General features: G+C 39.8%; 1 protein-coding gene across 2 annotated transcripts; it reads right to left on the bottom strand.

Annotated features, from left to right (window-relative positions):
* Window positions 1-1,174: 1,174 nt before the first annotated feature.
* Window positions 1,175-11,293, bottom strand: timm44 (translocase of inner mitochondrial membrane 44 homolog (yeast)). 2 transcript variants are annotated; one of them, XM_044198525.1, is made up of 13 exons: window positions 11,129-11,293; window positions 10,475-10,579; window positions 9,248-9,451; window positions 9,057-9,137; window positions 8,780-8,929; window positions 8,135-8,271; window positions 7,751-7,836; window positions 6,016-6,108; window positions 5,282-5,406; window positions 4,908-4,958; window positions 4,639-4,728; window positions 3,928-4,038; window positions 1,175-3,063 (listed from the first exon to the last, which is right to left on the bottom strand). In XM_044198525.1, the coding sequence occupies exons 1-13, from the start codon at window positions 11,207-11,209 to the stop codon at window positions 2,944-2,946; spliced, it is 1,434 nt and encodes a 477-aa protein (XP_044054460.1). In that variant the 5' UTR covers window positions 11,210-11,293; the 3' UTR covers window positions 1,175-2,943. The 2 variants fall into 2 exon arrangements, with proteins under 2 accessions (XP_044054460.1, XP_044054459.1); XM_044198524.1 differs by lacking the exon at window positions 11,129-11,293 and adding an exon at window positions 10,736-11,017.
* Between the last annotated feature and the right edge of the window lie 143 nt (window positions 11,294-11,436).

Below are 11,436 nucleotides of genomic sequence, written 5' to 3'. Positions count from 1 at the left end.
CATCCACATTCAGTTTATGGTTGCAATTCACACATCACATATATCATGAAAATCATCTTGCAGGGACTTTTTTTGTCAAATGACATTTTCATTATGCCATAACACTGTTGTAAGATCTAAATATTCTGATCAGTTTTCTTGTTAGGGCATTCGTGTGTCTCAGGTACACCAACTTTTACTTGAGTATTAAAGAAGAAACCTTTTAAAGGCAAGAAATAATAGTTTTTACAGTACCCAGGATTAGTTACATGTCTTCCAGGTTTCATTTTCTGACAACATATCCATGTGCAATGATTTGCAGCATACAGCTTCTTATGTCTCAGGTGTGAGTGTTTAAATGCACCAACAAGAAACACTTAATATACGGTAACAAAAACTAAATGCGACTAAATATTTAGTGTGATGGATTACCTTTAGCAAGCAAATTTAAAGACTCTGCAAGCTGATTATCACACTGCTAGGGAGGTACTATCTGTAAATCAATCTAAAATCAAATCAGTGTAAAAGGCTGTGGTGCAAACTCACAAATCTCACAAGTCTGATCTTCTCTTGGTCAGTATGTGTCTGACAGGACCCACCTGACCAGTCCCCACTAGTGAATTCTCCAGGGTGGCTCCCCTGAATACCTGTGTTGAGAGCTGTGTGCATGTGTGAGTTGTGGGGGGTGCATACTAAGCGATAAGCACTACTTTGGGGAGCTGCAACCTCAGCACATCTCAGCAACAGAGAGGATCCATCATCCAGGACAGCCCTGGAACAGCGGAGCTGCTGGTCCACATGTACAGACAGACATACAGTACAGTACGCATGCAGGCATACACAACATGCAAGCTTGTTTATAAGCCACCCCCTACCTTCTCACCCAAGGCTCCTGTAATCAATTTTGCTGTGTGAGAGCAGGCCAGTCCAAATTAATGCAACACTGCATGCTGGTCTGCATCCCACTATCTGTACTGAGCTGTCCGACTGCTGCCACGGACAATGAACAGCTACTGTAGTGTGATCGCACCCTTTCATCAGCACCCTGGACCCAAAAGCCCAAGACACATTGTAAGTGAAGCACATGTCCTGAATGAAGCACAGAGACTCTCCAGGGGGATCCAGCCCTGCGTCTGACATCCCACAATATAAAACAGACCACAATAAGTGCACAAAAACAGAGTTATCAGGCTGATTGCAATTCAGGCATTTTAATTGAGGTGGTGACATCTTACAGAGTGGAAATGGGCAAAATGCAGAGCAGGAAAATGCAGACATATATCCTGTTGACTTGACAAGAGAAAAAGGCTCAATGTGATGCAGCTTTGTTTGCAATCTATCTGACCTTACATAAAATATCGTCTCCAACAAATCAGAGTTGCTCGGGTTACCAACACAAAATTACCACCATTAAATCTGCACATAAGATAGACTTGTAATGAGGTGTAATTGTCCTTGTTATGAATCCAAATGACTTGTCAATGGAGCTATTCACACACAGTGTGCAGAGGATTTTCAAAAACATGCAGACAGTGTGCAGAGGCGACCCCTATCCCCATCATGTGATGACAGATCTGCCAAATCTGAGAGATGATTGGTGAGATTTGGTGAAATGGGTGCCATTTAGCATTTGTAACCTCCATCGTTCTATATGTCCAAGAAAAGAGGTTTGTGTTATTGATTGTAGGCCATATGGCTCTGGTGTGTAGGGCAACGACATGGCACTTTGAACACATATAGCAGTGACTTATAACCCTCCACAACACTGAAGATCAAAGGATGTCATATGAAAACAATGAACAGAACTGCATGATGGCACGTAGAGTTAATGTTAGGACTAAAAGCTGAAGGTACAGCGAGGTTTTAATCTAATTTGGTCTGGGTAAGAGATTATCTTTGTGTTCCTGTGTATCCCCCAGACTAAGAAAGCTGTCAAAATGATCATGTTCACTACAATCTGGTTTACATAGGCAGCTAAATTTCACTCAAAGCAAATGAGTTCCCTAGCTCTGCTCTGGAAATACAACTGTAAAAATTCTCTCAGAAGTAGCATTTTTCCCAAAGGAAATATAGCAAAGACTGAAATCCCACTTGAGGATTTAATTAAAAAAATAATAATTAGCAACTGCCCTAGAAGGAATCACATCACATCCTCCAGATCAGAAGAAAAGCTTAACCATTTGCAGGGTAGAGGGTAAAAATATTTGATAGAATCTTTTTTTCAAAAATGTCTGCTAGTGTGAAAAACAGGGGTCATCTTTATTTTTCATAATAAATATAGACTCTCTCACAGTTTAACTATTACATTGGATGATTATCATACAAACAAGAGAGCACTGATTGGCCACAACACCACCAACCACCAAGATAACAATGCCTTGGAGAGGAAGAGAGAGAGAGTATGAGGGACTGATGAGACAGAGGAAGGTGGCAGAGACATCTGAGATTTTTGAGATACAGACCTGAACCTAAAGTTCAAATCCCCCCCCCCTTATTTTCTTTCCTCATATTCATAATAAAAGTTAAACCTAAGTTAAATAACTTAATTTATCCCTTAATTGCCAACAACGGTTGCCCTGCACCATACAGTTTCAATAAATGGACAGTCATACAGGCATTACAGAAAGTACTGTGGATAAGAGTTGTTGGTAGTCTACCGCCCCCTAGTGTGAGCCAGAGGAATGGTTAGAAATAACTCTCAGGGACATTCAAAGAAAAACCAGGGATTGTAGTGACTGACTGAACCCAAAGCCAGTGTAGTAAAAAAGAGAAAGTGAAGCACTTAGCATGTAGCAACACTACTCCACAATGTTTCTGTTGTGAAGTGAGACCATGTCCAACTTGGCTGTCCCTCATCTCCACGTGCCTTCCTCTCCCCCACTTTTGTTCCAAGCCAGCTCCAGGGCATGTTCAGGTACAGTATGTTCTCTCCCGGGGTGAGAGTTTTGTGCGTATCAAAGAGTCTTAGAGGATCTGTTCGGTGCTTGAGGCGGAAATGTCAAGTAGTCTCCAGGCAGCATATGGGTTGAGCTCATCCTGGTCTCGACACAGAGCCCACACGTACATCATCCTGAGCACTTTTTCCTGGAGGGAGAAAAACAGATGGGTACACATATTTTTAACTGTTGAATTCTTCTTAATCGCTGTAAAACAGGGAAGACAGATACACACTTACAATCCAAATATAAACATCTATTTTGAGGTTTGAGCCTGATGTAAGCCATGTTCGGATTTATATATTGGTCTGTCTGAGACCATTTACAGACAGTGAGAATGACTCCAACAGCTACCCCGAGTGACCGCTCACATTATTCTTGAGTTAACTGTGCCCAATCAATACCCAAATGTCCCATTTGTCTCTAAATCCAAGAAAGTTTGAAAGGGGAAAAGATTTTAAGGTCTGTGACCAGATGAGGAGTAACCATGAGAAGCTGGGTGTAAGAGACACTAAATACTGTAGTCCATAAGGGCAGTTTGTCATTTGATGTCCAGACATTTGGATTCAGCTGATAAAACACGGAAGAACAGTACATCCACCATTAATCCTCTTGCAGTAGTCTTTTAATCTGAACCCTGGGAAGATGCCAACTGCATGGTACTGAGTGGATACCAATCACAGGTGTCCCCGAGGAGCCCTGAGTGGACAACATAGCTGATTTACAACCAAAACAGCTTTAATCTGTGTCGTGGGTCTAAATAAATAAATAAAAGCCATGCCCAAATAGTAAAAAGTGGTTTCATTGTCTCATAACATTATCTTGGTGCCTCATTTATAACACATTTGTGATTATGACAAAATGCGAGCTAAAGCTTTGTACTATTTCTATAACATAACACAGCTCAGATACCACATAATTTACATTTGTTGTGTTTTAAGAAGCTCTTTAGTTTTATCGTATGGCAGATGCTAGCAAATCAAGGACTGTTTTCCTAGTGTGTGTAACTTACAGGGTCTCCCTCCACCACCTCTCCTTTGGTGTTTCGGATCACCATGACCAACTGAGCCTGGAAGGTGATAATCAGCACTGGACCCTGGTCCATCATCTTCCCCATGGCCAACTGGAGAAGAGGATACATGTATTTTTTACTGAACCAACAAAATGTGATCTTTAGATAGCATTCAAGTATTAAAGCAGTTTATCATAGCTCAAGAGATATTTAAAAACACAGAAGTTCTGGTTGATAGAGACAAAATTGATGCAAGGACTTATACTCAGTCTGAGAATAGTACCAGGAAAACACAAAATACAGAAGAGTTAAAAATGAATAAAGACCGGTTACACTTCCTCGTAACTTTACAAGATGTTTGACAACACTGACATTTGCCTGACTTGGTTGTATACTTTGATTTTGCATATCTGCTAACTTTGTCCATGCAGATCACCATATACACTCTAACCACGAGCTCTTGAAAATAACAGCAAAACAATTGTTGTGTATTAAAAAAGGCTCCTAAAATACTCCAACCAGTAATTATCATTTAGATTACCTGCTATTGGCGTGAGGCCAAACGTTAATTTCAGGCATTTTGAATGCTCACCAAAACACCTATATTGTAAACTAGTGTATTACTTAGATTTAGCAAAACCTTGGAGTATCATGGAGTGCCAGTACTCAAGGTTTCATTAATCTTGTGCATTGTAGTCTGTAGTAACTTACATCAATATTGTCGATGTCCAGGATCTGTGAGCAGAACTGAAGTCCCATGGCTTTGGCTTGCTGAATTGGGTGTGCCAGCTGGCTGTATGTCTACACGCCCAATATGGAGAAAAAGAAGATAACATTATGACCAGACATTTCATGAAGAGCTGCCCACCCGAAAGCAATATGTGCACCAATGTGGTCAGTCTAACTACTGTCTTTACATATCAATAACAAAAGAAGCCTATGGTATCTGTGTTTCAGTCAGTGTGGGAGAAAGGTCGTACCGCTTCATAACACCAGTCCTTCAGTACCTCCAGCTCCCCTCTGACCATTGCCTGCATGGAGACAGAGCAAACACCAGCTTAAAAAAAAACTCCCTGGACACATCTGAAAGGTTAAATCAAGACCTAATCACAGAGGTCAACATATGTTTTATATTTGTACATAATTTGTAGAAATTTGTTTTCACTTACACAATAAAGTATTTCTAATTCTGATCAGTGGCAGAAAATCCTAATTACATCTACTGTAATTCAATGTTGCATACAAAAAAAACATTTCTTGTCAGAAACATCCACCGGTAATTTGTCCTAACATACAAAACTTCTCTCAAATGGATTAAATTATTCAATTACACACTGGTACCAGTCCAACATACCTCCAGTATATTGGGGATGATATCTCGTTCACACTGCTTGAGGAAAGAATCTTTGTCAAAAGATGGGTCTGCCTTCAAAATCTCTGTCAGTACTTCAGACATCTCCGTCTTAGAAAACATCCCACCTAAACACATATGAACACATGGACAGGAAACACATAGAAAAATGGATGAAGAAAAATACACAGTAACAGCAGGAGTCTGAGGGAATTATTTATGCTACCAAAGAAAACCCAGACAATGTAGTAATTGAACAAAGCCAGCAGAGCAAAAAAGATTAACTGAAGCAGCTGCCAGTTAGCAAACATAATGAACAGTAGAACAGACTGTTGAAACATTATTAATTCAGTGACATGATGTGGCTAAGTAGTTACATGTGTTAAAGCAAACAAAATATTTTCTTCTTGTATTGTGTATGAGGTAAATTACATAATCTGTTCCATTTACTTTAGTTTATTTACCTTGCTTTTCAGTTCTATCTTAACTAGATATCACTAATTATACTCTATCAAAATCTCTCATCTCATTTAGTAATGTAGTTATAATGAAAATCTAAATCTGCTTGAAAATCTCTAAGCTGTAGAATATACTGTATATATGATATAAACCTTTTCTGAATTTATAGGTACCTATAGATAACCTGAAGTACACATAACCTTTGTATCTTCTCTGTTATAGCTTGATTAGACCTCTCAGTGTGATTAATGCAGACTATCAGGCCAGAGGTCTCTCACCTATGATGTCAGTCATCTTGTCGGTGACAGCACGAGATGCTCTGATGAGGGCGTTGTCACTCTCATCATACTTCATCTTCATCTCAAAGAACCCTGCGGTGAATGTAAGAATGAGAGTTTTATGAGACATTTTAAGTTGAAACCTGAAGCTTCCACGGCCTCCGCACACACAGGTTTGTTTCACTATCGCCGTGGGGGACAGTTATGGGCATAATGCTTTCCCTAGCCCCTTACCCTAACCTTAACCATCACAACTAAATGCCTAACCTTAACCTGTACCCTTTAACTAAGTCTTAACCCTCAAAAAGCAGTCTCTACCCACAGAGACACAAGTCCCCATGGGTTAGTGTGCATTCAGGTTAAAGTCCCCACTGGGATATAAGAACATGAAACACACACACACACAGGTTGGGAAAAAAATAAAAAATTCTCTTGGATCAGCAAATCCTTTCAAATTCATAGTAAGTTCATATACAGAGATTAGACATCATTTTTCCTGCCAAAAATATGAAATCCCACAGGATCTGCTGGTTAGACAACGTGAGGAATGAAAAGGCTAAAAACTGAGGCTCAGCAAAAGGCTGCTGTGCATTGCTGCTGGGTGATTGATGAATCATTGTATGATTCCAATACATGTCCGGATAAATAAACACACACTCACATCTCTTCAGTTCACTCACACAGAAACACACACACATACATGTATTTAGCAGGATTTTCACACAGGACACCTTCACCCCTGCAACAAGCAATATCAAATGTACTGCGGGTTCAAGAGGCAGAGTGTCTGAGCTTCATCCTCTGCATTGTGCATCTAAAAACTACAGTCTACTGCATTAAATAAAAAGCCTTTCAACAGAACATATGATGCCACTAAAAAGCCACAGTGGAGTGCTGCAGGTGGGTTGTTTTATGCTGTGTAGGACATTGTGCAGGCACAGGTAATCAGTGAATGACGCCCCGATATTGCCAGTTCCACTGGAGCTATTATTTTTCTTACTTAAATTAGCCAAAAATGTCATCTGCCATAGATTTAGCCTGCTACTGAAAACTGATGTATTGGTTCGCCGCCCCACCCTAGTATTTAGGGTAGATTAAAAAATGTTGATGCTGCAAAACTAAGGAAAACTACATACTTGCAAATCTGTTGACTTTGCGATTAATGATCTGATTAATCATCAACGTTCTTTCCCTAACTAATGTGCAAAATATCAAGTAAATCAGCCCAGTGATGTTAATTTATAGATCCCCCATTTTACACATTCTCCACCTAAACATCTAGCAGCACCTTCTATTAAATGGCTCTTTCAGTAAATGCTTATTAGTGGAAACCCAAAAGCTTGAAGGTTAGTAAAGTATTCCAAGTCATCCAGGCCCACGCACAAATATATCTTACACAAGTTTTATCACCTCGACAATTTTTCTATAGATTAATTTATCTCACCAGAGCTGTGTAAAATCCCCAATAATAGCAGCACCACATGCAGGACAGCCTGAACGATGTGGACTCTAGACCCACCATGTTGTTTAACTTCACTACTCAACAATTAAATAGATCATCCATTTGTGACTCTTTTCCCACACAAAAATACACAATATTTAAAGCCTCTGATTTTATGCAAGTTGACCTGGACTCCATATCACTTACATACAACATACATACTCATTAAAAGCTGACTAAAAGTAAACAGCCAAGGATGCAGAGACAGACAGTGTGAGGTCTGTTAGTTCTTACTGTTGAAGACCACATTGTTGTCTTTGAAGTCCTTCCACTGCTGATGCCATTTTGAATCTTTGTGGAGCACCACACCCATAGCTTCCCTGAAGAATACACAAAGTAAAGCTTCAAACACCAGGCCGAGGGAAACGGGTGCCACTGTTGACTTGCTGCACTCATGCTGACCATCACATTAAACCATATTAACCCAGAAAGGAAAACACTGCAGTATTGACAGCAAGAACAATTAACTAAATGTAAAGGAAAAACTGGGAACACTATCAAGGTTCGGCTTTGAGATTTAATTTCCTGTAATTTTAATAATAATGATTAGACTATATAAGGCCATATAAGAGGCGTTCCCCTCTCAGTATCAGGGCAAAGCAGAGGGCACTCACGTACTCGTTGGCCTCGAAGACCTTGCTCTCCTCCCCTGCCCCCTTGGAGGAGAACTCACTCCTCTTCCTGAGTCTGGTAGGAGGCCGATAAGGGCCAGTGTGACCTAGGTCACCAATCTCTTTCTTCACACTCTCCATGCCCTGAAAACAGATCAACAGATAGCAGACAAGAAAACAAAAAATTTGTTCCAGTATTCAGGTATATTGTTTTCATGACACTGTGTTTTTTTTAAATTCCTAATTAATTTCTAAAAAGGTACATTACTATTTCCCTACCTTTATCTTTAACCTTGAGAAGTTTCTATGAATGGAATATGATAAATAATTTTGCTAACAGTGAAACAGAGCAGTGCACAAAATTGGTAATTAAGTGAAATATCATTGAATAACAGGTGCCAGTAACAATCTGGATATTTTCTTGATAATCTTGATAGTTTGCGCACTCTTCTTTGTTTGTATACAGTATTAACACTTGCACAGATCTTAAGATTCACCTCCAATCTCATGAGACACTTCTCAGTCCTACCTTACCATTCAGTGTATAGGTATCTGTACTTTATTTAAGAGAAATAAAAACCAATGAATGCAGTTCACCTTTTGGTAAACAAGGAAATATATCTGCACCGTAGTGTGCACAATGACTCCATACCTGTGATATTGCTCTGAATGCACCAGTCTTCCCCAACTTTTCTCCACCCTTAGAGACGGTCTCTGCTGAGGTCTTAGCTGTTTTGGCTGCTTCCTCCATTCCCTCCTTAATTTTCTTCCCAATTTCTGTACGACTGACCTCCTCTAGCCCCTGTCCACACACACAGAGAGACATAGACACAACTTGTAAGGGTGGATGGATCAACTGGAATAGCATATCTATAATATGAAAATCAAAAAGAAAGGCTGCATCTGATGGAGATACCTATCATACTTACCTCTTTAACTGTCTCAGAGATGTTTCCCAACTTCTTCTTGAGAACCTCAGAGGTCTTCACTGTTTCAGACTCTATAGTTTTCTGGTGAAGAATAAGCATTGGTGAAAAATGCATTGGAACTTTTAGACCTAACTCTAGTTTTTCATATTAACATGGAAAGAAATTCTGTTTGTGTGTGGCCAAATACTAACATATTTCCTTCGGGCTTGTTTCAATGCGTCTGACTCCTCAAGTTTTTTGGCCTCTTCCCGGAACTTCTTGATGTTTTCTTTCATGTCCTTGTTCTTGTTTAGCTCCTGCTTCAGGTTGTCTAGAAACTCCCTCAGGAAACCTTTTCTGCCACCGCCTCTCTCCCCTGACAAATACCTTACCTGCAGGAGGGGTGACTGAAGCACCTTGTTGGTATAAATAAGAAACAACAGGAATGATTAATTTACTCCAAGTGTGTCTTGAGCAGTTCAATTAAACTTAAATGCATGCTCATAGTGATGCTTATGCACTTAAACTTGCAGGGGAGGTGTGCCCCGCTGCTCAAGACGTCTTGATAAACTTTAGTTAGGAAACAAGTATAATAACATGCAAAGACAGCAGGAGCACTTTAGACAGATAGATATGCAGAGTAGTAAACTTTATTCCAAGAGCTGATGTTTCAGTTTTTTTTTCATAGCTATAAAAACATCAATGCAAATGTCAGCTCATGGAATAAAGTCTATGCTGCATATCTGTTATTCTAAAGTACTGCTGCATTTTTGCAAGTTATTATGCTTGTTTTCTACCTAAAATTAAAGTACACACTGAGTTGCCAGTTTATTAGGTACACCTAGCTAAAACAAATGCAGTCGAATACAACAGTCCTGTAATAAATCCTACATTCATGAAGGTTATAATGTTCGGTTTTTGTTGAAAACAATCAATTTTATGGTCATTTTGGAGGCTGCAGTTTGTGGTGCTATCGAACTGTACTGCATTATACCGACAGGTGTTTCTATTATTTTGTCCACCCCATTTATATCAGTGAGGGCAGACTAAATAACAGAACCACCTCTCTGCATAATGCAATATAGTTCAACAGCACCACATGGTACATCTTCCAAAACGACTATACAGTTGAATAAATACCTCTCTAAAACAGTTTCAACAAAGACTGAACATTATAATTGTATTAATTTGCAACTGAATGTGTGTGTGCTCATTTTGCTAGGTTAGAACAATACTATCCAAAAACAAAAAGCAACTATAAGACTGTCTTCAAATAAAACTGCAGTGAGGTTTGTTGAGGTTGAGAGCATAAACAAACCTAACATCAGGAAAATTCTCCACAGAGGAAGGCAGATAGTGACACACAGCCTGCAAAGTACAGCTTCAGAAAATCCAGAAGGAGGTATGGCAGTAACACAGCTTGTGTCAGGTGTTCGTACCTGTGGAGAGCATGTGAGGAACCCACGTATCCTGTAGACATTGGGTCTGTTGTGAAGTAGCAGGTAAGAGGAAGGGAAAGCCACCAAGCCTCTTCTTACACATATCTGGAGACAGACATACGAAGTCACTCTCAAACTTCAGTAGACTACTTGATAACCACGCAGCTACTGACAATCGTGCTGGAGACAAACTCTTCAGTTAGACATGTCATTAATAAATCACCACTGTATGAAACCTCGTTATGTTTAGATGACACGTACAATTATGATATTGGCATGCCATAACGTCAAGTGTTGGAAGAAAGAGCATTGCAGGAAAGTGATCGCGTTTATAATCAATAGGCAGACTTTCTGTTCAGTACAAGGCATGGTGGAAAGTCCGAACATGCAGCTAACACCCATGACGACATTTTATTTAGAAAAAGATTTCGTCCTGCGCTTCAGAGTTCAAACACCGGCTGGACAACATAAAATCAAAGAGCTAGAGTCAGGCTAGCTAGCTAACGCTACGCTAACAGCCTGATCAGAAAGAAAACTCGTGACAATCGCAGTCAGTGGTAAACTGGCAGTTCAACAATACAGTTTTTAAGTTATCCCGTTATTACTTATTGGTGTTTAAATGCTAATATTGAACAAAATGTCCCAAGCGCTCACCTGGTAACACTGACACAAGGGGGTCGCCATCTTGATTGTAATGCCTGTGACCTTCTTCCGGTTCTGACCTTCCATAGCCATGAGGGAGAGTCTTTTCGGCTCGTACGATACCTCCAAAACATAATTCCCCCCAAGCGCTTTACCGCCACATATTGCTCAAACTGGCATAATTTAATCTACATGCATTGACCAAAGTGTTCACCATTATACTACCATCTATACTATCATCTTTAACGTAAACCAGTAAAATGGTCATCAAATGTTATGAATACGTGATTAACCTGCATAAGTAGGTCAATCACAAGAAA

This window comes from Siniperca chuatsi, linkage group LG6 (assembly GCF_020085105.1).
Source record: "Siniperca chuatsi isolate FFG_IHB_CAS linkage group LG6, ASM2008510v1, whole genome shotgun sequence".
Classification (NCBI taxonomy): domain Eukaryota; kingdom Metazoa; phylum Chordata; class Actinopteri; order Centrarchiformes; family Sinipercidae; genus Siniperca; species Siniperca chuatsi.
This window is presented reverse-complemented; position numbering and strand designations above follow the sequence as displayed.

Bases quoted from the DNA above. Each gene is read 5' to 3' on its own strand.
- timm44 (XM_044198524.1), bottom strand. From the start codon at position 10,876: ATGGGTGTTAGCTGCATGTTCGGACTTTCCACCATGCCTTGTACTGAA. The intron at 8,272-8,779 runs GTATGGAGTCAT...ATCTGTTTTCAG, and splicing joins CATTCAGAGCAATATCACAG to GGCATGGAGAGTGTGAAGAA. The intron at 7,837-8,134 runs GTACGTGAGTGC...TGTATTCTTCAG, and splicing joins AAGGTCTTCGAGGCCAACGA to GGAAGCTATGGGTGTGGTGC.